General features: G+C 51.4%; 2 protein-coding genes and 2 long non-coding RNA genes across 8 annotated transcripts; 2 read left to right on the forward strand and 2 right to left on the reverse strand.

The window, feature by feature from the left end:
* Positions 1 to 134: 134 nt before the first annotated feature.
* On the reverse strand, positions 135 to 14,003 carry STAR (steroidogenic acute regulatory protein). Its single transcript, XM_078613509.1, has 8 exons — positions 13,587 to 14,003; positions 11,852 to 11,986; positions 10,686 to 10,840; positions 9,228 to 9,290; positions 8,951 to 9,046; positions 8,141 to 8,325; positions 6,158 to 6,251; positions 135 to 5,104 (listed from the first exon to the last, which is right to left on the reverse strand). Exons 1-8 carry the CDS (start codon positions 13,648 to 13,650, stop codon positions 4,967 to 4,969), a joined length of 930 nt encoding a protein of 309 aa, XP_078469635.1. The 5' UTR covers positions 13,651 to 14,003; the 3' UTR covers positions 135 to 4,966.
* On the forward strand, positions 8,476 to 10,165 carry LOC144732168 (uncharacterized). The gene is made up of 2 exons (XR_013588157.1): positions 8,476 to 8,662; positions 8,944 to 10,165. It is a non-coding gene; the product is annotated as an uncharacterized LOC144732168 (long non-coding RNA).
* On the forward strand, positions 10,874 to 21,579 carry LOC144732169 (uncharacterized). The gene is made up of 2 exons (XR_013588158.1): positions 10,874 to 13,993; positions 17,271 to 21,579. It is a non-coding gene; the product is annotated as an uncharacterized LOC144732169 (long non-coding RNA).
* LOC144732167 (uncharacterized) lies at positions 21,159 to 27,129 on the reverse strand. Of its 5 annotated transcripts, none has more exons than XM_078613513.1 (5): positions 26,789 to 27,129; positions 24,384 to 24,484; positions 23,784 to 23,896; positions 23,004 to 23,096; positions 21,159 to 22,697 (listed from the first exon to the last, which is right to left on the reverse strand). In XM_078613513.1, the coding sequence occupies exons 2-5, from the start codon at positions 24,451 to 24,453 to the stop codon at positions 22,434 to 22,436; spliced, it is 540 nt and encodes a 179-aa protein (XP_078469639.1). In that variant the 5' UTR covers positions 24,454 to 24,484; positions 26,789 to 27,129; the 3' UTR covers positions 21,159 to 22,433. The 5 variants fall into 5 exon arrangements, with proteins under 5 accessions (XP_078469639.1, XP_078469638.1, XP_078469637.1 ...); XM_078613512.1 differs by lacking the exon at positions 26,789 to 27,129 and adding an exon at positions 25,289 to 25,715; XM_078613511.1 differs by lacking the exon at positions 26,789 to 27,129 and adding an exon at positions 25,370 to 25,712.
* Positions 27,130 to 27,141: the final 12 nt, after the last annotated feature.

Below are 27,141 nucleotides of genomic sequence, written 5' to 3' on the forward strand. Positions count from 1 at the left end.
ATCGTGTAATTAAAAGAGAAGCATGAGGATTTTTCGATTCATATCTATGATGTCTAACGCTCATGATTACGCCGTCGTCAGCACAGCGCAGCGTGGCGCGCGCGCTGTGAAAGAAAGCGGACTCGAGTCACGGGCAGGGATAGGGCCTCTCGTTTATTGGAGCAGCGCGATGCGACGGAGCAAATCTGAGAACGAAGCGCTTGAACTGCTGAACGGACCGGGCGTCTCTGACTTCGAGTGCGACCGTTGATCTTCGTGGTTGTTCGATGAAGTGGAACCGTGAATGCGCCCAGAAAATAAATGACTCTAAACATCAATATATAGCGTGGTCCGTGGACTGTTTAACTACCCCACTAAAATAATTTAAATCAGGAAAGAGCATTGTAATATTGAAGTCGCTCTCTCTACATGTCCTCCACACATCTCGGTACACATTACACCCAGATTACTACGCTTAATGCAAGGGCACCAGTGGCAACCATCCCAATGCGGCACGGTGTAAACATACCACAAAAGCCACAGTTCACAAAGATATCGTGAGATTTCTCAATGCTAGGCCAACGCACTCTCACGTTCCATGTTTTATGGTAATGCTCAACACAATCTGTCGGATATATGAATTATGCAAGAGAAAGATAAATAGATATATAACCCATGTGCGCGCTCTATGACTTCAGCCAGCCAATTTACTAATCTGTTACTAATAACAGCACTAATTAAGCACAGACGCATTAATTACACGTGCTTACTTGACGCCTAGTTTGGGCAGAGGACAACTCGGAGCTATTATGTCACTTGTCTACCCAAGGAGAGCCTCACTGAGTCCCCCTTTGCAGGAGGGTCCTGGCTAGCTTTTCGCAGGACAATGCCGACAATTGCTCGTCGCTTTGTAATCTATTTTCAAATTGGGCAAATTTGGACCATGACATTGGGACACAATGGCCTAACTCATTGCGAATGCCATCGTGGGATCTTTAAAGCCTACCGTGAAGCAGACGGCACGCGCATACATGTATATATTTTTTATGGTGAATACAACTGCAATCATAAACAGGGCGGCCGCTGGATGCGAACCTCTGCAAATAGTGGCTAATGCACGACCGCTGGGCCATGTGCACCGCCCAGGTTTGCACCGCCCACGTTGCGTTTAGCTTTGGCGCAAACCGGCAGCTGTCACAAATACATTGCGGCATGGACATTTGCAGCATAAGGGGTGATCGAATAGTCCGTGGCCTGAAATGAAAGGAATTGTTTTCGTCTTCGTCCCGATGGAATGTGGGCCACAAAAGTGTTTGATACATTTTCGAATGTGCATCATCATCGGCAGTAATTGGATATGAATTGCTGGAAGTTTTGCCATCGTCATCGTCAGCGATTTTCTATCCACTGCTGGATGAAGGTTTCCCCACGCAATTGCCACTCTTTGCAATAATAATTACAAGTTTAGCGAATGTCAATTTGTTCAACATTCGGTTATCATTGCTTTCTGACCACCTGTCATACCAAGGGATAACTTGTGAAGTTTTCATTCTTAAATACATAATACATTTTTCTACTTATATATTTATATATATTGTTAGAATATAACTTTTAAACTTAGAATTTTTTAGATTTTTGTACCAATTTAATTATTTATTTTCTGAAGAGCCATCATTCAAAACGTCATGCCACTTCGGACAAGAAAACAGAAGTCAATGTCCCACCCTCAAACGATCCTGCCAGCTCTTGGTAGCTCCTGATGATTGTCGGAAAATACGGAGGCGACGTTTAATCCAGACTGTTCTCGAAATAACGTGCAGAGATTTGTAACAAAAAATCCAAAAATATCCAGGATATGGCAGCAGTACAGCGAGTGTGTTTGTGAACCCATGTATCCATGGCACGTTGGTTGTTGTTCCCTCATAGCGCAATGTGCGTTCTCTCCGGGAACTCGGGCTTCCACATGAAGCCAAACTCTAAACCTCCAAATGCACGGTCGTCCTGAAACAAAAGTGTCTTGAGACTCGGTGGAGATTTCCTGGATTTAATAAATCTGAGTTTGTTACCTGACGCTGGATATACTATAATGGATGTGTCAATCCTCTGACTGGACTGTAACTTATAGCCTCTTCCCAACTGTGGGTTTAGCCAAGTCCTTAGTGACTCACCAACAACGTTTAACCAATCCCTACCAGAGCAGGACATATTAGGTAGCTTTCTAAGGTTGTATATATTTTGTTATCCTAAAAGCTGTAAGGTTTACGAGTTTAATGCATTCCCGTTAAACCAGAATGCAACCCAAAACAGCTCTTCTCTAGTATATAAGATGTGAATGGTGACGTTAACATCACTTTATGTTATAATCATCGTAGCGTATGTCACGCCTGTTGTGATTCCTAACAGCGGTTTCCTTACAGAGAAAGTCCAGTGTTACAAACTATATCGGCCGACAGCCCACACGACACATCACCGCATAAATAATGGGTTACACATATCATATTACATCACATGTATACTTCAGTTAATAACTTAGGACACACAAACCATGCTTTAGAAAATGCAATGACTTGCACACAATAGCAAACCATTGGCCATGTTTCATTTAAATACTTAATATATCCCTGCACATGTTTTAAAACGTAGTTCTTAGCCCGACAACTTCCCTTTGTTGAAAAATGCGTTACAAGTCGTATGTTTATCTTGTTTAAATGAATATTTACATTATCTAAAGGTTATAGGTCAGATTTGAACACAGAGGTTCACAGTGGTATGAACACTGGGGACCTGCTTCACGTTTTGTTTGGATTTTAGGTGGAAATGCACCATTGGCAAATACAGCAGGGCATGCCATTTGTTTGGGCCCAAGACCTTATGTGGAAATGGTGGGAGGAGCAAACTGTCAGGCGTGGAACACATTAGCCAATCAGACACTGGCATAACCACACAATCCAACTAGACCCTAACCATAACCTCACTATCCAGCCAGACCCTAACCATAACCACACTATCCAGCCAGACCCTAACCATAACCACACTATCCAACCAAACCATAACCCTAATCACACTTAACAAGAAGACCCTAGCAGCAACTCGACAACCAGACTCTGGTCCTCCACCTAACCCAATCCGTATCACATCTCTGGCACATTGTACCACTGCTTTTTAAATCCTTTATATTAAGTTCGCTTGCTTGCTTAGGACCGTGCAAATCTTTCGGTCGTTTTTTAACCCACTTCCCGTGATCCAATCGAGCTGACATTTTGCACACAGACTCGTTGTGCGTGACAATGCATTTTCGTGAAAAAATTTTTCCAAAATTTTACACTGTTTAGGGAATTTTTTTAAAATATTTAATTACCAATTGCTTAATGCTGCCAGACAATCATCTGACCCATAGGTGGCAGCCATCTCAAGCCAGAGGACGAGAGGACTCTAGCCGCACCGATGCCATGCATATAAAGGATTTATAGTGAAAAACTTAGTTTTTACGGGTTTACTTGTTTAAGTTTTCAGTGGAGGTGGTCACAGAACAACTCACTAAACCCACACCGCATCGGTCGCAAGCCCTCAATCTCACTTCCCCAGGTGACCCACGACACGTACGAGACGATGCAATGCACGGGTGACTCAGGACAATTAGAGCCAGCTTCACACTCTGGGACGATTTCAGCACGGCCATGTGTTGTGTTCACAAGTCGTAAATATATACTATTTGTGATCTGGATGTTAAAATTTCGAAGAATATTGTCTCATGCTGTTGAGGAAATTCTAATGAAGATTCTCATATTTATCAACGACGTCACGAAGTTACCAGTATAGAAACTGATGAATGTTACACATCAGTTGGCCTCTTCACTTCTTCCTCAGATGATGCGAAACATAACTTTGGTTCCCATGTTTGTTTTAGTTAAGCCTACACTACATTAATGCTCCCGTTCTGAATGTTGCACACACGTGCAATCGGCTGCATGCTACTGTTACAGCTACAGTACAGTCCTCAAAACCTAGCAAACCACAGCTAATCCGGTGCCAAATCAACCTACTGAGCTCATTTACAACCCCACACACTCTCAAGAGTCATCAAACTCCATTGAGACAAACTTGCCTCGTTAAATGTTTGAATTCTTTTGGGATTCCCCATACCCTGAAGAGCCGGCACACCTCAGCGACACAACGCGCATATTTATATCATGAACTTCTGGAACACATTTGGAGCTCTAAGCACTCCGAAATCTCACTTCAGTTGGGTGGAGAATGTCTGGAACAGTGTGTACAGTATAGCTGGCATGGGCCCTTCTGCAAAAAAAAATGAAATGCCCTCCCCTTTGTAACCCAGGACTTGGGCCCCTCTGGATCGTAGTCCCCAGTGCCACTGCACCACCTGCACACTCAACAGGCACGCCGCTCGTTCGGAATGCTCTTACGATTCCTGCAGACTCTGCAAATTCTCTACACTTCAGAGGGACTGACATGCCAGGATTTATAGGTGGGCCATGGCTGAAGTTGCTGACGGGTGGATTGGCTGTGTTGTAGGTGCGTGATAGTAGGTTGGCTCGGTGATGGGTGTGGATAGGTGGATGAATGTTGGGCGAGTAGTCGGTGAACGGCAGGTGCAGTGGTTAATAGGTGGGGGGTGTGTGGTGTTCGTAATCGGTGGGGTGGGTGATACTTGGGTGATTTATTGTGTGAATGATGGGTCGATGATGTAAGTGTAATAATTGGCTGTGGTTGGTGTTGGGTGCAATAGGGGTGATGGAGGATGGTTTGGGATGGGATGGGAGATATTTAGGTGATGGGGTAGGACAGTGTCAGTGACGTGATTGTTGGGTAGGATGGACGATGGGTGGAACTTGGTTCAGTGGATTACGAGTGGATGGGGTGGACGTTGGGTGGAGTGGCTCGCTTGTAGGTGAAATATCAAAGGGCCGTGTGGTCTGGTTGGACGACGAGCACATGAGGCGGCGGTCGGAGGAGCCGGGCGCCGAGCTTAGCGAACGAAGGGCGCGCACTCGCTCGCGGCCACGCTCACGTGCGGCGGCTGCAGCATGCGAGCGCGCAGGCTGGTGGCGAAGTCGAGCTGCATTCGTGAGAGAGCGCGGTTGATGAGCGACTTTGGCAGCCAGCCCTGCACACACCGTCGGGTGACGACACGCGCCGCGCACGGAAGAAAAAAAACAGCAATGATTAAAATTACCCAGAATCGCCTCGCCCAGTCTCGAGACTCGGCGAGGTTCTTGCTACTTGCGTGGGAGGAAATTGAAGAGCCCAGAGGAAAACCCACCACGGCATGGGTAATCCATAATAGAGGTTTTTGGGTGAGATCGCGTGAATATAAATGTGTCGTTAAACCCTCCACCAACCGACACAGCCAAATAGTAAGGTTTGTCACGTTAAACAAAACATGTAAACTCGTGACTAGTACAGCACACCCGCGTGTTGGAGAGTAAACCCACGTTCACGCGATCTAACCCAACAATCTCTTATGGATAATGTTGGTCGCGAAGTGCCGACTTCGTGTTAAAGTGACGGGCACAGACAATTGAGGGTTTGGCTGTGTGTAGTGGAATGCCGGCACAGTCCACGAGGGGGCAGCACGCCATAGCTGGGGTGGAGTTCAGCTGCTAGCAAGAGGGGACATGCACAATACAGGTGTTTGTTTTTGGAGTTAGATCCCGTAAATGTATAAATGTGTCGTTAAACCCGCCACCACCCGACGCAGCAAACTAGTAAGGGTCGTCACGTAAACGGAACAGTGACATGTACGGTCCTACGTGAAGAATAGGCTTCACCCATTCTGGCAATAAAACTGTTGTGTTAAGATGCAAAAACACCAAATTGAAGTATTTTGCAAGGAATCATGTCTGCATTAATCACATATACTAGTAAGGGATTTGTCACGTGAACTAATTGGCTGTGTTGGATGGTGGAGGGTTACGACACATTTATACCTACGCGATCTAACCCAAAAACCTTTATTATGAATAATATTGGTCACGAAAGTGTGTTAAACTGGCAAATCTAATGTTGTACTGCACTCGGCTCCAGCGTCTATGCTCTCTGCCTTCATCCCACCCTGACCGGCGTGGTGAAGTACGTTCAAATAGCCCCCATGAGTTGGTAATCTACCTCCTTCCACACGTGGATTGGCACAAGGGGTCGCACGTGTCCGTGCACTCACCTTCAGGTCGATGTTGAGAAGCCAAATGATGTGTGTCTTGCTGGGGTCCTTGGCTGAGGGTCTCAGCATGATGAGTGAAGGGCCCGTCTCGCCCCTAACACGCACACAGACCCACCCAACAGACCGCGATCGAATCACGACACCGACCGTGGGCTGGGAACGTCTTGCAGTGCTTATCAGAGTGCCCGTTCAAGTGCAAGATGAAGTCATCACCAGCGCCACATCGCATCTCAGCCGTTCCAGCGCCCTACTGTGGCCAACTCTCCAGTGGCGGCTGCCCCTGTGCAGCACGAGGATTAATGCGGCACTCTCCTGCAAGCGGCGGTCGTCTTATCAATGGGCGGGATGTCGCTTTTTGGTTGAATGGATTTTCCCCAATCGAGCGATTTGCGAGCAAGTTATCCGTTTGCAACGTGACGGCAGCGGGCGGCAGTGGCCACATGGCGCCACGGGATCTTGAACTTTGACCGTGCAGCAGACGGCACATGGCACGCAGTGGGCCATCCTCCTCCTCCTCCTCTCAACGACGGGGATTGGGTCCACGAAACCGTTCGTGATTAGAATACCCGTCAACCCCTTATCAGTGCTCTACCTCAGTACAGACCAATTCAGACCTTAGTGGTGTCACCCCGTGCCCCGTATACATCTCAACGTCCATCCTACAAGGTCCCATCACAAGGGAGAAATGCAAACAAATAGGCACATTTTTGTGCCCGTATTGAAACGGCTGTACGCCGTATGCACCTGAAAACTCGATTTCTCTGTACAAGGATACGGGGTAAATCGTGTGGGTTGACAGCTATGGATTTGGTCGTTAAGCGAGAATAGGAAATAGACTATAAAGGTTTCGTTCGTTCCGATAGCATCGAAAGTTACCTATAATCACCCCAAAAACGTACTTTATAACATTTAAACAATGGATGTGAATACATAAAAATACTGACAACATTATAAACAAATACTAATAAAAGAAACGTGATTAATCAAATAATTCATTAAAATTGACTGTACCTACAACAGTCCGTAGTCAACAGAGAAATGGTGGCTAAGCGAACACATTGGGCTCTGTGGAGGCACTACACTACACTATACACTACACTATACACTACGCTCTACACAACCCTACTATACACTATACACTACTGCAGACTACACTACTATACACTAAACTACTATACACTACACTATACACTACGCTCTACACTACCCTACTGTACACTACACATTGGGCTCTATGGAGGCACTACACTACTATACACTATACACTACACTACTATACACTACACTATACACTACACTACTATACACTACACATTGGGCTCTATGGAGACCCATCGTTAAGCGATTAGTCGTTAACAGGGGTGGTCGTGAAGAGGGTTTCTACTCTACACTACTATACACTACACTATACACTACACTATACACTACACTATACCCTACTGTACACTACTATACCCTACACTACTATACACTACACTATACACTACACTATACACTACTGTACACTACTATACCCTACACTACTATACACTACACTACTCTACACTACTATACACTACACTACTCTACACTACTATACACTACACTACTATACACTACTATACACTACTATACACTACACTATACACCACTATACACTACTATACACTACTATACACTACACTACTATACACTATACACTACTATACACTACTATACACTACACTACTATACACTACACTATACACTACGCATTGGGCTCTACGGATTGCTCGCTAACAGGGGGTGCTCGTCAGGAGGGGTTCCACTGCGTGGCTGGTGGTGCGCGCACCGCGAACCAGGGGTGGGGGCAGTCCCGCCGGGATCAAAACGCGAACCTCAAAACGCGAACCTCAAAACGCGAACATCAAAACGCGAACATCAAACCCCCCCCCCCGATGACGGGGCGGGGGGGTGACGGCCCCCCCCCCTCCCCAACCGTCGTGCTGCGGGGTCTCCCCGTACCGGATGTAGGCGTCCTGCGGCGGCGCCGAGTCGCTGTGCGTGGAGACCCCCACCAGGTAGCAGGTGGAGCCGCGGCGGATCGAGTGGCGGAGGTTCACGAAGTCGCGCGCCTTCACCAGGTTGCCGGCCGCGTCGGCCGCCACGTCGTGGGTCACCAGCGTGCGCTGCCCGATCCTCTGCAGCACCTGCAGAGGAGCGAACGCCGTCGTGCAAATGTGGAATTTATTTTCATGATGACGGGTCGCGAGGAGGGCCACACACGACTCTGCCCCGTTGGTGCCACGTTGTGACGGTGGTTGTCTGGCGCGTGGGCCGGTCGCCCACCCCCCCCCCCCCATAGACATCAATCATCGTATGGCGTTTCCGATGAAGGGACGGAGCGAAGTTCATCCTGTCGCCATCATTCTTATAGAAACTGGAAAGTGCAATTTCCATCATCGGAGTATGACGGCCAGTGGAGATGAGCACTGCGAAAAATGTTTGATGATGGTGACGATGACGATGAGAAGACTTCACCCAATGGTAAATATAGAATAGCTCCTGATGGCGATGATAATGTTAATTCTAGATTTGAAGCTTTCCGGTAAAGTCACGTAGCGTACGCTGCAGTGGTTTTGCTGGGGCGGTCATACCTGATGACGGATGCTTGTGTTGCTTCCGAAACGTCGTGATTTAATTTAGTTGTTTTCATTTATTTTGTTTTATCTTTTACCTACGTGTATGATGATAATGTTTCCCCCCCCCCGTCTCGTGACGCGACGCCGGTAACGCAATGCCCCCCCCCCCCCGTGTCCCTCGTGCAGGACTCACCTTCACCTGCTGCACGTTGGGGTTCCACTCGCACATGCGCTCCACCTGCTCGAACAGCTGAGCGTGCAGCTGGTCCACACTGCCCGGGACATCGGCCTGCGCAGCAACAAGACAATGACAAAGTGATGTTAGGGAGCCACTGGAGCTGTGCACTTTTAAAACACAGATTTATTTAGCAACTCCTTTCTTGTGTCTGTTGTCCTTCCACCGCACCTCCGATGAGCACGGTTGGATATGTGCGTCGCGAAAGAAGTTCAACGGACACACGCAGACAAACCTCGAGCTTGAAGACCTTGCCAATGTCCGGCAGCACCTTGCTGGACACGCTGTCTCCTTGTCCCTGAAAGAGACAGAAGCATCCGCCAGGTGTCTCAGTGAGCGCTGCAAAGACGTCAGGCGACAACACAAGCGGCGCTTGTCTTCCAGGATTGGTGGATCACACAAATGTTGGTAAGCTCCCTTCCCAAAGCGGTACAGTGGGAGGACTAACTGCCGTCTGTTTCCATCTGTAGGGGGATAGAGTGTTGTCCCCTCGCACGAATGGGGTTTTTCTCCGGTTGTTCCGGTTTCCTCTCACGCGGTGCAATAAACGCCGTTGATTGACTGAACACATCTTAAAATTAAAAAAAACCAAAGCAGGACCCTCAGTGTGGCTTCCCTGGATAAATAAGTAGGTTCTTGTGGCTCAGGAGTACGGAACCCAGGCACGACGGGTCACACGAGGCCGACCACTTATCGGCCACTAACCACTGTTTCTAATTGTCGCACGCTCAGACACTTCTGCCGCGGCGAGGGCTTCTTTATTGCTGGTTTTTGTCGTGAATATTGAACAACGCGAATGTTGTGTGTGCTCCCGTGTGTGGGGAGCGGTGGTTGTAGCGCTGCGAACCTGGCGACCCGGGTTCGATTTCCGCTAACGGCCAACACCCATTTGACGATTATCTGAACAGGCCCTGGGCCTCCCCTAGGTCGACTCAGCCTCAAACGAGTATTTGGTGCGATGTGTAAACATCTCCACTCGGGAAACAAAGGCGGCCGGGCGTGGTGTTGGCCACACACCTCCTCGTGTGCCGTGCCGGCCTTCATAGGTGCTCGCTAACAGCACTTGCCCCAACAGGCTGTTAAAGCTATACGGGGGATCTTTGTCGTGTGCTCATGTGTGTGCTCATGTGTTGGCTGCCCGTCCATCCCATGTAGACATTCCTATTCCCCAGCTGTACACACAGGCCGTGCCGTGGGCTATCCCACGAGAAGATGACAGTTTTAAATCGTGAGAACCCGATACTTGACGGCCACTGGCATGCTGTCTTTAGCGCACTCCAGTAACATGACCACGTGCTGGAGCATCATGATGTCACGTGACGTTGATCACAGGTGGTGGAACGAAATCATTTTATTTTACAGGGAGGAGAGGTGTTTGTTTGTTTACAGCCTGCGATCTCTACGCAAATAGAAGCACAGGGACAAAGACGCAGAGACAAACACAACGATAGAGAGAGCGAGAGAGACAGATGCAGAGAGACAAAGGTGAGACGGATAACGAATGACATGGATACAGACGGAGGGAGAGACGCGGGCAAGGAGACAACCACAATCATCAACACTTGCGTGTCGAGTATCTTTCGCGGGATTATCCACTCGTCTCTTCGCTATGAGGTGAGAGTTGGGGGGGGGTGGTGGTGAGTGGGTGGGGGGGGGGGGGGCTCCAGTGCCCGGTGGGTGGGGGGCCCCTCACCTCTCCGCCCTCGCTGTGCCACGCGCCGCCGTCCCCGCCGTCCAGGATGGAGAGCACCCGCTGCAGCGCCTCGCGGCCCTGGCTGAGGTAGCGCAGCTCGGCGTCGGACACCGCGGCGGCGTCAGCGCCTCCGCGGCTCGCGCTCTCCCCCAGTGCTGCCCAACGAGGCAGGAGGACGGAAGGGGGAGGGGAGTCACGTGATGACAATCATGACAGAGCTGGGATATTTGGGATATTCAATAATTATGATGATCATTATCGGTCCGATTACGCGCGTCGTATGGATACGGGTTGAGTGGCACACGATACATCGATGTCGTAAAAGTTGTCGGTCCAGCTCCTGGCTTCAGAGGACATTCGAGTGGACTAACCGATCCTCAATTGCTCCTGGAGACGACTCTTGCTGCTCGACAGCTCAAGCTTCTGCCCTACATTTCATGGGCGTCTAGACGTCTTGGGAACCGAGCGAGGAGATTGGTAAGCGTCGTCACCCGTCTGAGATGTTCATCGCAGTTTGCGATCATCTTTGGCCGGGCATAGGGCCCATCGAGGGGAGGAGAGTGAGCGATGGGAACGGCACTCATCTCCGTTGGCCGTGGACACTCCACATTCCTATGGTCCGTGGCAGTGCCGATTAAGATAGTGCGGGGCCTGTAGCATATGTTATAAAGGGGCCCTAAATTAAAATAAAACATAAATATTAAAACACATAAATGGTTAACTTGCATAGTAAAGTAATTGCATGTTTTCATTTGCTATACGGCCAGATAATACGACAAATCGCTAACCTTAAACACCCAGTCGTTCATAACATTTGAAGGCAGTATAGTACTATAGTAATAGAGCAAGTGCAGAATCACTGAACCGGAATTGATAGCTTGAAAACATTTAGCGCGGGGCCCTTTAAAGTGCGGTGCCGGTAGAATTATGTAGCTACTACATGTGTAGCAGCGACTACACGTGTAGTAGCTGCTACATATGTAGCTACTTGTGCTACTGGGATAATCCGGCACTGCTCCGTGGGCAATTGCCTCGGCGTGGATCAGGGCCCCCGAAGGGGTCGGAGGAGGCCCCAGGGGGAGAACCTGGACGGGGAAGGTGCCCACTGCACTCCCTGCCCCCAGGGCCCCGCACCATCGACGCCGCGCCCCGAGCCGCGCCCTCACCCGGCAGGAAGCGATGCAGCCCCCCGCCCCCGCCGGGCGCGCGCAGGGAGCCGAGGGCGGAGGATGCGTGCCGAGCCAGCGAGCCGAGCGCGTCGTGCTGGATGGCGGTGCGCACGAGGCGGCGCGTGCCCACGCCTGCGGTGCACGCGCACAGAGAGGGGGGGGGGGGAGGTGGCTTCATTGAGTTATCACGGATGACAGGCGCCGCCGGTCAAAGCGGCAGCATCACCAAAACTATGGCAGGAGACGAAAACCGTCGAAGTTTGACGGTGAACGCAGCGGCCACCGAAGACCGAAGCGACTGAACGAGTTTGTATGAAGATGCGGATTGAGTTGATTGCGTCACGTTATCAGAGACTGCAAATCACTGACGAAGACTCAACAAGATCATTGACCCTTAACACATTGCATTAAAATATTCACCAATTAATTGAATGGCTATTTGGGGTAAATGCCATTACGTGCTCCTAAACACCAATGTTTAATTCCAAAGAGTTAGAGGCGTATTCGGCTGCCGCACGAGTTAACGGAGGGGCATGAGACCGACAGGCGCGAGAGAGCGGCCACATTTCCAAGAGGCTCAAATGGGGACTCAAGGTGAGCCGGTTCATCCCTCACCTCCATCAGCCCCGCCCACCCTCGCATAACCCCGCCCACGCGGCCACTAGCCCCGCCTACTCTCGCATAACCACGCCCACTAGCGCCACGTCACTCTCGCATAACCACGCCCACGCGGCCACTAGCCCCACGCCACTCTCGCCCTCCGCTGTTGTTGGATGGCGACTGCCTCCGACTGCCCCAATAGCACAAACTCCCTCCCGCCTCCACAGAGGCCGACCTTGACACTGCTGGTACCAATCATCAGCAAGTCCGATCAGCTCCACATTCTGTGCCACATCAGCCGATCCCTTCTCTGGCCCGTGCCGCGCCCGTTTAGCCCCGTCTATCCGGTCAAACATCAGCTGCTTGGTCATGTGGTGGCTGGGTATACGCGCTACGTGGTCCAATCCAACGCAGCCTCGTCTGCTGGAGCAGCTAGCTCACATGGTAGGATTGCGTCAATATATTTCAATGGTTTGGGAGCTCCTCACACAATCCAGTCTAGTGAAACCCAGGATGAATCGTAGGCAGGCCAGCCTGAACGTTTATAACCGGCGCAGATGTTCCAGTAGAGGAGTGTCTGCTTCTAAAGCATAGAGAAGGGTGGGCATAACTGTCGTCGAGAAAACTTGGAACTTTGTATGGAGTCGATAGGTCAGGGATCTTCCAAACAACATTACCGGTTCACTGATTTGAAGTGAGACCTCCGCTGCCAAACCAGAGCTGGCCACAACTGCCTCATCACTCGCGGAGAGCTGAGGGGGTGGAGTATTTGATGACCCAGACAGGTGCTTTGTTTAGGTGGGGCTATTAGTGGCACGCTCCAGGTGCAGCCATTAGCAGATCATCAGTATACACAACGCGGTTGATCAATAGGGAGCCATCCCTGGATACACAAACACATGCTCATGCACACATACAGGAATATACACAAGACAAAAATCCACCAGTGTATCGTTCAACAGACTGCCAGGGCAATTGCTGTTAGCGAGTAGCAAACACCCATGAAGGCCGGCACGTTACACGAAGGGGGTGGGTGACAAGCTCCATGCCCGGCCGCCTTTGTCTCTCTCTCTCTTTCTCACACACACGCACATGCGCTGGACCACAGTGACAGGCGCGCGCACCACGTCACCTGTGAGCGTGCGGCAGTGCTGGTAGGAGGTTCCGCAGCACAGCTTGAATGTGGCAGGGAGCATGGTGCACACGCGTCGACTCTCGCTCACTCCGATGCCGCTCGCAGCGCCTCTGCGCGTCCCCTCTCAGCTCTCGCCCTTTATAGAGACGCCTCGGCAGACGATCGCCCTTGTTATCTTATTCACTTCGTCGATTCGCGCGTGCGTACGTTCACTTTCTTGGCACGGCATGCGGAGGGGGGGAGGTTATTGGTCGGCAGGAGGAGATGAGCGCAAGGCCACGTGGAACATCTCACGGTCAGACCCATCACTCCGCCTCATCTTTGCAGTCCTTGCGTGAGCCCGCGACACGCGAAGCCTTGAAACGGCATCGCGCACGCGCAAGGCCGATTAGACCCATCAAAAAGTGAGTATATTTGTATTTCACACTTTCCACCTGAAGGTTAAAAAGCGTTTCGTGCGTGCGGCTGTGTCCCTCTGTAAGGGGGTCGGGGGGGGGGGGCAGCGGTGGCTGGCATCGCCCCAAGGGGAGCCAACGTCCGGAGGCATAGAGTTGTGTCCCTGGCAGACACTCGTCCCCAGAGACACCGGCCACGTTGACACAAGCGATGCCTGCAAACATCGGAGGCACGACGCAGGGTCAGAAGAGCCGCTTGCTGTGTCCCGTGACACGGACACAGATGTCCGTGTCACAGATATCCGGACACAGATGTTGGTGGTCGGAAGTTTTGGATTACCCAATCTGTGATATTTTATGATCCACCCCCCATTATCCCCCACTATCAGTCGGAACACGTCGAGTGCATAGGCCTGCGGATATTCGCGTAGCGTTGTTTGTTGTTTTGTTTGTTGTTTTGTTTGTTGTTTCACCCGGCGTTTTGCTGCGGGCCTACGTGCTTGCGTACAACAAAAACCTAATAAAGAAAAATATTACACGTAAAATAATGCATATAAATATGATTTATAAATAGTATATGTTATATTATATATAATAATATAGAATACATATTATAATATTAATATATAACCATATATTACATAATTATTATAAATACAAGGAACGAAACAGGTGGACTCGTCCACAAATCTGGCTGTCGCCTGATGAAGCTGGTTGTAATTACTGGCGAAACGTCGTACTCAGATTGTGAATGTTGTGGCTTGGCTCTCCAACACACCGGTGTGCTGTACCAGTACACTACACTATACACTACACTATACACTACACTATACACTACTATACACTAGTGCTGTACTAGTGACGAATTGGCCACGTTATGTTTACGTGACAACCCTTACTCGTTGGCTGTGTCGGGTGGTGGCGGGTTTAACGACACATATATATATTTACGCGATCTAACCCAAAAAAACCTCTAATCTGAATAATATATTATATATTAAAATCTGATATATATAAGAAGTAATGTTGAAGAATTGCGCAAATTAAACAAATGGTACATTGGTTCCCCGCTCCTCTGGACAACGACACGCGCTGTGTACACGAGACACAGCAGCACAATTGCACACAGCTCGTCACGTGAATGCGGAATTTCTAACACCAGCTCAAGGCCCATTGGTGGCCCGAGACAGACATACAGCTTCGGCCCACTTTCAGTGGACACAATCCTCGTGCGACGACGGAAAACATCGAGGCAAGAGATGCAGATGCCGTGAAAGAAGATAACTGTGAACGAAACTAAGAGATGCAGAGAGACATGGAGATGACAGACTTGAATCGGATGTTTGTTTACATTTATGGTTACGTGGATTTTAATTTCAGCTGATATTTGATGCGCTCATATGTTTGATGTTTTGTTTCAAAATTAAGTTCAGGGCGTGTTTTTATTTACGTTCGAGCAAAAAAATATGACTGCCTCTATTCAACAATAAAGAGATTAACCAAAACATCCCTGATTCGTGAAGCGTCCGTCACTTTTGTTTATACCTTGAAAGGCGACCCCCCCACTGTACTGGGAAGATGCGCAGATCAATCTAAAATCTCAGAACTGGGATTCCTGCAAAATGAATCGCGCCATGCAACTAAAACCTCAGCCATCTGAGTTTGACTCCCGGCCGCGGCTAAAATCAGCGGCGTGTGACATCTGAACGGATCCTGGGCCACCCCAGAGCCATGCACCCCCCTCGTTGACACGCGTGGTGACGTGTGGCCAAACAATCCACATGATCAACAAAGATAGGCCTCAGTTTTAGCACGTGGTAGACTTTCGCGACCAATATTCGACATTAACAGAGGTTTTTTTGGGTGAGATCGCGTAAATATAAATGCGTCGTTAAACCCGCCACCACCCAATTAGTAAGGGTTTTTCACGGAAACAAAACATGGCAATTCGTTACGAGTGCAGCACACCGGTGCCTCGGAGAGTAAACCCATTGTGGGGTTACACATTGTAGATGTCGTGTGTTTACTCTCCATCACGCCGGTGTGCTGCACGCGTAACGAATCGGCACGCTTTGTTTACGCGACAAACCTTACTAATTGCCTGTGTTTAACGACACATTTATATTGACGCGATATAGCCCAACACCTCTATTACGGATAGACCTCATCCAGCAGCGAATAGAGCAAAGGTAGTGGAGGGGGGGCATTGGACGGTATTCTACTGCTGCCCTCCATCACACGCAAGGTAGAGGCGCAGCCCTGCAAGTGCTCGCTCTCGCCACTGCCGGCGCAAGGGGCCTCCGCTGGAGATGACTCGCTGGGTAGCCCCTCGAGAGGGCATTTGGCCAGACGTGTTGGACGAGGCGCGAGCAAGCCGCACTTGACTTCACCGCGGCGTTTACCCATTTACACCGCTGGGACTCTTCCCCCAAATGTTTCAGTCATAATGGAGGTGAGTGGGTTTTGGTAGAAAGGGAGGGGAGGGGCGGGGGTAGAGGGGAGGGGAGAGTGTGCCCACATTCAATGCCACGGAGTTGTCCTCTCATTCCATTGAACGTCAAGGTCCCTCCATTGCGACAACTCTGATAGACGAGGCGCCGCCGATAAGATCAAGGCGAGCGGGGGAAGAACTTCGGCGTCAGAGCTGCCTGTCTTCAGATAAAGACCACCCCCCCCCCTCTAGCCATATTGCACACCGCGCAGAAAGTGTTGTTAGCGAGCACCTATTAAGGCTAGCGCGCCACTCGTTGGTTGGCGGGGCCATTCTAGTCCATTCTTGCCCGTGGCGATATGTTGAGGAGCGAGATGCCAATGTGCTCGCCACGGGGACAGGGGCTTCAGGAGAGATACTCTTTGAAGTGGCCTACTTCGGCAGTTCTTTCTTGCTGTGGTTGTCCCACCTGATGACGATTGCTTGTGTTGCGATCGAAACGTCGTGATCTAATATTTTATACCTACGCGACTTTTCCGAAATAACCAAAGAGTATGGATTCCTGCAGTTACGAAAGCTTCAAATCAAGAGTTCGTGTAATTGCTGCTTACTCCTCCGCCACAGCGATCTTGCTCTACGCTCCGCAAGTTTGAGCTGCACGGTCGCAGTCGCCCTTTGGAACTGCTGCGGCCATGGGGTCGGCAAACCCGCCGCTGTGGAGGCGCATGCGGTTCTTTAGGGGCTGCTTCGTGACGTTCTTATTAACATGCATTGAAATATCATGAAATATCGAGTTTTTGTTTGTTTGTTTGTACCGAACGCGAAACAAATGGCTCATTGCTATTTCGGTTGCAGACCGCTGTTCTGTGCTAGCGCACAGCTCCACGCGGAACACCACGTGGTCACCACCCTCAGCGTGCCAGGCACCTGCCCACGTGGTCACCACCATCAGCGTGCCAGACACCCGCCCACGTGGTCACCCGCAACAGCGTGCCAGGCACCTGCCCACGTGGTCACCACCAACAGCGTGCCAGGCACCTGCCCACGTGGTCACCAACAACAGCGTGCCAGACACCTGCCCACGTGGTCACCAACAACAGCGTGCCAGGCACCTGCCCACGTGGTCACCAACAACAGCGTGCCAGACACCTGCCCACGTGGTCACCAACAACAGCGTGCCAGGCACCTGCCCACGTGGTCACCAACAACAGCGTGCCAGACACCTGCCCACGTGGTCACCAACAACAGCGTGCCAGACACCTGCCCACGTGGTCACCAACAACAGCGTGCCAGGCACCTGCCCACGTGGTCACCACCAACAGCGTGCCAGGCACCTGCCCACGTGGTCACCGGCAACAGCGTGCCAGACACCTGCCCACGTGATCACCACCATCAGCGTGCCAGACACCTGCCCACGTGGTCACCAACAACAGCGTGCCAGGCACCTGCCCACGTGGTCACCACCATCAGCGTGCCAGACACCCGCCCACGTGGTCACCCGCAACAGCGTGCCAGACACCCGCCCACGTGGTCACCCGCAACAGCGTGCCAGACACCTGCCCACGTGGTCACCAGCAACAGCGTGCCAGACACCTGCCCACGTGGTCACCCGCAACAGCGTGCCAGACACCTGCCCACGTGGTCACCCGCAACAGCGTGCCAGACACCTGCCCACGTGGTCACCCGCAACAGCGTGCCAGACACCTGCCCACGTGGTCACCGGCAACAACGTGCCAGGCACCTGCCCACGTGGTCACCGGCAACAAAGTGCCAGACACCTGCCCACGTGGTCACCGGCAACAACGTGCCAGACACCTGCCCACGTGGTCACCGGCAACAGCGTGCCAGACACCTGCCCACGTGGTCACCGGCAACAACGTGCCAGACACCTGCCCACATGGTCACCAGCAACAGCGTGCCAGACACCTGCCCACGTGGTCACCGGCAACAGCGTGCCAGACACCTGCCCACGTGGTCACCAACAACAGCGTGCCAGGCACCTGCCCACGTGGTCACCGGCAACAGCGTGCTCCCATGACAGAGGGAGCATGATCCTTGAGAAAATTGTTGCGTGCCACCTTTGTCTTGCTCACATCCATCCTGAGCACAACTTCGCAGCCTGCGTTAGTCACACATGATCACGTGCCCAGCAGCTCGTTCCCATTGGACACTCAAATGCGAGAACGAATATTTTCTCAATTAATATTTCATGCCTTTCCCTCTACGCTCCAATTTCTTTCGGGGGAGAAAATATTTTGTCACCGTGAATAACTTTGGTCGAAGCGCATCGCATTGCCGGACTACCCTTTCAATACCTATCCTTCTATATCGCCGCTTCACGAATCGTCGTTCAGGTGAGCATCGTCTGCGTAAACGAGCCCTGTTGAGACCACGCAGGGGTGAGGCTGTGAACAGAGACGCCGTTGGCTACCACAAGCGCGTAAGGCCACTGGGATGTCCTCGCAATGTTTACGTGTTGGTTCTGAGTGACGATCGAGCAACAAGGTTCGTTGTTTTTATTCTGCTCACATGTTATATTCTACTCACACGACTCGAGCACCTAAAATGTTGACACAGAACAATACAAGTATTGCGCACTCTTCGTGGGTGGGAGGTTGGGTATGGAAGTGCTGTGTTGCGTAGCTGTCAACCCATACGGTTTACCCCGTATTCCTGTACAGGGAAATTGAGTTTTCAGGTCCATACGGCGTACAGCCGTTTCAATACAGGAAACGAAAACAATGGTCTGTTTGTTTGTGTCTCTCCCTTGTGATGGGACTTTGTAAGATGAAAGTTGAAATGTATAAGGGCATGGGGTGATCGATAAGGTGAGAATTGGTTCGTAATAAGGTAGGCACTGATAAGGGGTTGACAGGTATGCAGTGGTGTGTCTCTTGGTTCGTAGCGGCTCTTGCACAAAGGCTGCCACTGTGTGTACCCCGTGGGCGACAGGCGCGATGGTTTCCTGAGCGACTGTGCTTGCTTCCGTAAGCCAGCCTCGCTTGGCCGGGGCATGCAGTGCCCTTGTTGCAACGCGTGTCCTGGGACAGCCCACGGCCGCATATTCAACAACAACAACCACGTCACACCTGCTCACGGACACAACAACGCCTGCCTACTAAAAACATCGCCCGGTAAACAGCCACTTACTCGGTCAGCGACATCGCGCATTTTAGAACACTCACTGCAACAAACGACATCCGAAATGGGACATTTTTGCCAGTATCGAAGTATATACATGTAGTGTCAACGATTCGGAGACAGAGTTTCTAGGAGGCACCTTCTTTATTCACCACAACTTCCACGGGCTCGTCCACACACTCTCCACAGTAGCTCAGCCTGGCCTGTACACAACACCGGCAGTCTGACACTGACGGCACTGAGACAGCCAACTGCTCTCTTGTAGCGCAACATCTAGCGGACACGGCAGCGACGACGGGACGAGACCAATCTCAGAACCGGCAGCCTCGAGCTCCCACTCTCGCCTCCTTTTATGCTCCCAGCGTGGCCTGGCTCCGCCCTGACCACGCCTCCCTTCTCGAACCTCCCAGCAGGTTCCAGGGGCCTCCAGACGGGGTCCTCCGTGACCCTTGCCCCAGTTCCTCCGCCCTGCCAACACCGTGCTCACACCCCCACCGGCGTGTGCGCCCTCACCGGCGTCTGCGCTGTCTGTCCACCGCAGTTGCCGCTGCTGTCCACCAGCCGGCGCTATCACACTACACATATACAAAATAGGGTTTACCCTTTCTGGCAATAACACAGGAGGTGTTAAGATGTTCAAACACCAAATAGAAACCTTTTGCAAGGGATCAAGTGTGCATTAACCACGCACAGCCCACGGTGTGACGGCGGAGCGCCCGAACCAGACGATGGCACCGCCGTTCGCACGAACAACTGCATCATCCTGCGCGCCCGCTTTCTCCGGCGGACTGAGCGGTGTCAGCGGTGTTTGGGCCATGTTTGTGTTGTTGTAGTACGGAGTTAGACTGATGGCTTTAATCTAAGTTGTCTTGTGGTTGTTGTTGTTTGACTTGCATCCCACGGGATTTTTGCACACAGCGTTGGTGTGCGGTGCTTTTTCTGGAAGATTTTGCAGTTTTTTGCTGGATTTGTCCTGGATTTTTCTGTTTGCGCATAGTCACTTTAAGATGATAATAGTTTTTTTACCCTTTTATCTGGCAACAAAACTGACACCTTTTTTTCTCTTTCACTTTAAGATGTTTTCATGTTCATGTTGTTGTTTTTTGTATGTTGCGGCTGCACCCGATTCAAGAGCCGAATGGCTCACAGGGCTCTATACCTAATACATGAAACTGAATTCGCGGCTACTCCCGAATGTGTCGCGTGGCTCGCGGACTTAAACCTGGACGCGTGGCTCGCACGCACTTCCCATTCGCTAGAAGGAAGAAGAGTGGAGATTAAACGCCGGACTGTATTCACTGTGAATAGCCCCCTGTGTCAATCCACTGCGAGAGGAAGGCTGCCACACACGGTGACACTCATCGGGGTTGTTTGAGCATACAGCGCCACGAAAAAAGGGGAGCCCAAGCGCTGTTCGTTTGTCACTCGCCACCGTTGCGGACATTGAACTTCGTGGGTGACTGGGCTTCAGAGGGCAGTGCGCGCTAACCAGCGCGCCGGACGCGAGAGGTGGCAACAAACGTGGGAAGTGTCATAACAAGCACGCGCGGAGACTTAACAGCGGCGCAAAGTTCACAAACAACACGACGGGAGAAACCAGCGCAGAATTTGTAATCTATTCAACACGCGCTGATGGGTAACAGAAGTCTGGAAGGGGAAAAAAACCCCGTAACACACACGTTGTCTTGCGTTTCGTTTTCCAACACGCGTCTTTATTTACACGCTTTCTATTAACTCACTTTGTCTGTTGTCGTTGTTGTTGTCGTATCCTCAAATCTTGTAACTCAATTTTAACCCACTTCCCAATGTGGTATCGACTGCAAACTTGGTATACTTATGTCATACTGATGACAACACTATATTCTATAATAAAAATATATTTTTAAACTTTATTTTTTATATGTTATGTTTCGGCTTGGGTATAATTGTCCACACTCAACTGACGTTGGCTGTAATTGGCCACGGTGCCTTACGTTATGGCAAGCTTCAGGGCCACTTCCTGGAGTTGTGCCATTACTAGTACATCTCATAAAAGCGTGTTTTTAAAAAAAAGTTTTTTTTTAAAATTACTTTTTATTTTCCCCCAAAGTGTCGCGTTCACGGCTGCAGAGGTCGACGCGCCGGCTATACCGCGCAAGACGCAGCTCCCACTTTTGGGGCGACGCTCTGAGCAACGTGGCCTCTTGTCGCACGAGGTAAAGTCCACAACTAAGAAAGGCTGCGTGACCTACCGTGGCAATTCTTTTTTGTTACATGTCGGATCGTCTTCTCAAATGGTGTCTCGTCGGTTACAGATCGGAAGACGTCGCTGATGAATTTTCGCTTTTAGAATTGGTTGTAAAACATCGACAAAATATACATGGAGTGCATTAACCAATACACACCTGGCGACGCATACGTTTTAACCGCATTCTTGTACAGGGAAAGAGCGTTTTCAGGTCCAAACGGTGTACAGCCGATTAAATAGGGCTTTGCAGGATGAACGTTGAGCTTTATAAGGGCACGCGGTGACCGATAAGGTCTGAATTGGTCTGTAATAAGCTCGGGCACTGATAAGGGGTTGACAGGTGTGCAAATATTTCTCCGTCTGCCGAAATGTAACATCGCATCTCACTAGCATAACTTATGCACGGACCTTTTCACACACACACGGCTCGTTGCACGTATTGCGAGCGTAATCGTCGCTTCGCGTTGAGCACGTCTTCCAATCGCCTCTGGCAACACAGCAGCATTGAACAAGCCCGTTTCTGCTGACGAGACTCGCATGGCCGAAACCAGTCCAGGCTTGCTTGCTTAAACAATGGCTGAGGGACAACATTTGCCTGGAAACCCGACGGGCCCATCACGGTTATGTGGTCACAAGTTTTGCTCCAGCGGTTAACGTTTCGGCGGCCAGGCTAAGGCCGACGCTGTCAGGGCAAGAGAGAATAACATCGGATGTGAAGTTCCATGTCGCCGTTGAAAATCGGTAACCCACATCCGGTTTAGCGGTCTCCGTTCCTTCGTGGTTTCCGGCGCTGATTCCCGGCCGCGGGCTTCCTCCCGCGCCGTCTCCCCGGCGCGTTCGTCGGCGCAGGGCCCCTCCTGCGGTGGTGTCGTCGCAGCGCCCTCTGCACGCACGCCACGTGGCCTGCAGAGCCGCTGAGGACCACGCACCCACGCGAACGTCAACCGCCGCAAATCGAGAGGATGCCCCTAGGTCGACTCAGCCTTATATGAGTACCCAGTTGCGGCGTGTAAACATCCGCACTGGAGAGACAAAGGCGGCCGGGCGGGCGTGGTGTTGGACATCCACCACATCGTGTCCCGTGGCGGCCTTCATAGGTGCTCGATAACAGCACTTGCCCCGACGGCCTGTTAATGCTATACGGGGGAACTTTGTCTTTGTTGACGAGTGGTGGGCGCGCGGTGTGGTGGTGGTGGTGGTGGTGGGTCACGCTCTCGCACCTTGCCCGCATGCAGTCCACAGCGCTGACCACCCAAGACACGCTCGTGTCGAGGCACAGATCGACGACTTCCTTCTCCCATTGTATGCCGATTCTGCAAGGCAGAGCAAACACACACAAACAACTGTGTTCATAATGTTCATAATGTTCATAATGTTCATATTGTTCATAATGTTCATAATGTTCATATTGTTCATAATGTTCATAATGTTCATAATGTTCATATTGTTCATATTGTTCATAATGTTCATAATGTTCATATTGTTCATAATGTTCATAATGTTCATAATGTTCATATTGTTCATATTGTTCATAATGTTCATAATGTTCATATTGTTCATATTGTTCATATTGTTCATAACGTTCATAACGTTCATAATGTTCATAATGTTCATAATGTTCATATTGTTCATAATGTTCATAATGTTCATAATGTTCATATTGTTCATATTGTTCATAATGTTCATAATGTTCATAATGTTCATATTGTTCATAATGTTCATAATGTTCATAATGTTCATAATGCAGCAATACGTATCGTTCTTCAGTCCCTTGTCAAATCCACTGGTGGATGATGGTGACAATTGCCTAAGCTCTGCCTCCGGCCAATTAATGAGTGTTTGCAGGTGGGAAGAAACTGGAGCACCCAGAAAGGGGAAAACCCCCCTCTAACACGCGAGGGGGAAACACTCTATCCCACACAGATGGAACAGGTGGCGATATGGGGACCCGTCACACAAGGGCACACAACGTCACGGGTGTACATGTCCACTCACACGACCTCCTCGTGGCTGCAGCTGAAGCTCCTCTCCACCAGCCTCGCCCTGCGCACCGACCTGGGCTTTACTTTGCCCGTGAAGAGGTCGTTCACACACTCGCACCTTGCGTAGTAACCTGGCGCCCAGGCAGAGGGAGACAAAGACGGGCGCGCGGGGGAGCTCGGGTTAAGCGACGAGTATACGCCGGCTGGTGCTCCTTGATGGTAATACTGCGAGCACTACAATTCAGTTAGTGTGTAAAACAACCACGGTATTAACCAGGGCGGCCGCTGGCATCAAACTACGAACCTCTGACACTGATATGTACAACAAGTGGGGCGATGCTCACAGGTGGAGTATCCGCAATTATAAATGAACTCGATGAGCCGGTGAGACTGTTAAGACCAGGAGCGTCATGGTGAGTGCAGCACGTGGCATGCAGGAGCCTCATAGTGAGTACAACACGTGACATACATCAGCCTCATGACTAGTTGAATATGCAGATGTTAATCTATTGACATGTTGAGATGTCGCTCTATTGATGCCGCATTTGATCTGCAGCGTTGATCGATCGCCCTGCGGAGCTGCCGAGGGTTGGTTGCGATGCCGCGGGCGCCTCTTACCCGGCGAGAAGGCAGCGACGACGACGGCGCCCAGCGCGGCGAGCAGAGCGACGAGCAGCGAGGCGCGCATGGCGGCCTCCTCCTCCGTGTCCCGCGGTGTCCTGTGGGCAGTGCGGCGATGATGAGCGGCGTTGTGCTCACCACTCCCACTCGAAGGGAGACGGGTGAACGGAGGGGACGGCGAGCGAAGGGGACAGAGCCCCAAGCGGCTCAAGTGGTCCCGGATTAATAGGGGTTTTCCCCTTTTTTCTGGCAACAAAACTGACACCTTTTGCAAGGAATCATGTTAACATTAACTACAATACTTGCAGTCAAATGCAAACAAAAAAACAATACTCTAATAATGTATGCATTGTCCTCGAAACTGATTGGTCCACACCAGAGACAGATTTATTATAGTCTCATATGGTGTTCGACCAGATGACGCCAAAAGGCGCACAGTTCAAAGACAACGCACTATCAGAGTAATGAGAGCTCGGGGTGAGCAGCTAGGAGGTCCCATGATGGTCCCGGATTCATTACGGAAACAAAAAAAGTAGCAGGGAGAACCAAATATCGGCTGAAGTTCGATTCCTAATCAATGTGACGCGCGGGATGATCCCTTCCGTCCCTATCTTGTCTTTATCTCGCTCATCTCGTCTACATCTCCCCCCTCCACATCTCTGTCTACGCCTGATGATCGCCACCCCTCCGTCTCGCGCGTCTCTCTCTCTCTCTCGTCTTCACGCGCCGCGTCTCGTGCCGCCGTCTCTTCCCGGAGCGATCAAAATCAGCACGAGAGCCCCGCCGCCGAGGCCCGCGACACTCCGTCTAAGGAACCCCTTCTCAGTTGCATTTGAAGGCGGGAGGGGGGGGGGAGACACACAAATCCCCCGGCCATAGAAATGTGGAATTTGCACAATCACCGGCAAACAGGGCCCGTCGTTAGAAGCGGACACCGCTGGCGACGCTGATCGACGTCGAGCCGCGTGCGGTGCAGCACTCACCCGAGGCACCCAGGAGGCTCCGCTGAGTTCTCGGTCCCCTCTCTCTCTCCGCTGAGTTCTCGGTCCCCTCTCTCTCTCCACTGAGTTCTCGGTCCCCTCTCTCTCTCCGCTGAGCACTCGGTCCTCTCTCTCTCTCCGCTGCTTTGCTCGCTCTGAGCGGGCGGGGGGGGGAGGAGGGAGACGCGGATTCTATGGAATTCCCCATGAGCGATTTACCGGAATCCACGCGGCCGTCCGGGAACCACCCAGCGACGTCACGTCACCACCACCACGACACCACCACGACACCATCACGACACCACCACCACGACACCACCACGTCACCACCACCACGACACCACCACGACACCACCACCACGTCACCACCACGACACCACCACGACACCACCACCACGACACCACCACCACGACACCACCACCACGACACCACCACGTCACCACCACCACGACACCACCACGACACCACCACCACGACACCACCACGTCACCACCACCACGTCACCACCACGACACCGCCTGACACGGCCACAACACCACCACAGCCTGACACGGCCGCAACACCACCAGCACAACACCACAGCCTGACACAACTACAATCTGACACAACGACAACACCACCGCAACACAATGCAACCACAACGCCATCACGGCCACAACACCACAACCACACGATGCCATTGTGACCAAACCTACCCTCCCCTCCCCGTAACCTGCTCACTCACTGAGCCCCCCCTCTCCTTCACAGACTCACCCCCACCCCCACATCGCTCACTGAGCACCCTTTGCTTGGGATGAATTGCTTGGGATAAGTTGCGTGGGTTAATTTGCTTCGGTTCAATTGCTTGGGCATGATTTGCATGGGTTAAATTGCGTCGGTTCAATTGCGTGGGCTGAATTGCTTGGGCATGAGTTGCGTGGGTTGAATTGCTTGGGATGAGTTGCGTGGGATGAGTTGCTTGGGATGAGTTGCGTGGGATGGGTTGCGTGGTTGAGCGGGGGTGGCTTTCAGGCAACGCAATTTCTTATTTTTGTGGATCGAGCGCCCCCTCCTGCTCACCGCCGACACGAAGTCTGCACAGTGCCGCAGGAAAGTCACTTTCGTAACGAGTTGCACTTGCGATTCGTTCACACATCAGACTTTCAGATTTTCCAGCCCAATTTGGGGATTTTAATTCGTATTTGTGTTGTTGATGTTTTTACTTTGCTGCGGCGGTTGGCGCACTCGACTTGCGGCGCGATAGTCGCAATGACGGTGCCAGCATCTTAACCCCCACTCCCCACCCCACACGCCTCTGTCCAGGCAGCAGTAGAGATGCCTCAACTAATATTGAGTTGGTGTCCGAAGCGAGGCTGTCAGCGCGCGGTGCGGAGCCGTCGAGACGTGGCACCGCGCGCGCGCGAAGCGGCTTCGTCGCTCACCTTTGATCGCGCCCTTGGCGCCGCGCGCATCACGTCGGGTGACTTCAGCGTCGTGTTCAGAACGAACCAACGAACGCAGCCGCCGTGACCGCAGCTTTGCAGGCGACGTGGCCAGCGACGCGTGCGAGAGGGCGCTGTGACCCCAAGAGTGGCTCTGCGCGTACCCCGAACGACTCATCCGGGCGGTCCGCTGTCCCCCGTTCACTCACTCACTCACTCTCCCTTCTCGATTTTCACCAACGTTCCCAATTACTTTGCGGGGGAAGGCAAAAAGTGGTAATCCTACGAATTAACCTCGCCCCCTCCATATGAACCACTAGACCCTCTCTCTCTCTCATCTTCTGCGAAATTCG

The sequence above is a fragment of the Lampetra planeri genome, chromosome 41 (genome assembly GCF_965212315.1).
Source record: "Lampetra planeri chromosome 41, kcLamPlan1.2.h2, whole genome shotgun sequence".
Classification (NCBI taxonomy): Eukaryota; Metazoa; Chordata; class Hyperoartia; order Petromyzontiformes; family Petromyzontidae; genus Lampetra; species Lampetra planeri.

Excerpts from the sequence above, each read along its gene's own strand:
- STAR (XM_078613509.1), bottom strand. The coding sequence starts at position 13,650 with ATGCTCCCTGCCACATTCAAGCTGTGCTGCGGAACCTCCTACCAGCAC. Across the intron at positions 10,841-11,851 it reads GCTGCATCGCTTCCTGCCGG|CACTGGGGGAGAGCGCGAGC; the intron begins GTGAGGGCGCGG and ends CTCGTTGGGCAG. Across the intron at positions 5,105-6,157 it reads TTCTCAACATCGACCTGAAG|GGCTGGCTGCCAAAGTCGCT; the intron begins GTGAGTGCACGG and ends CGGTGTGTGCAG.
- LOC144732167 (XM_078613513.1), bottom strand. The coding sequence starts at position 24,453 with ATGCGCGCCTCGCTGCTCGTCGCTCTGCTCGCCGCGCTGGGCGCCGTC. Across the intron at positions 23,897-24,383 it reads CGTCGCTGCCTTCTCGCCGG|GTTACTACGCAAGGTGCGAG; the intron begins GTAAGAGGCGCC and ends CCTGGGCGCCAG. Across the intron at positions 23,097-23,783 it reads TCAGCTGCAGCCACGAGGAG|AATCGGCATACAATGGGAGA; the intron begins GTCGTGTGAGTG and ends TCTGCCTTGCAG.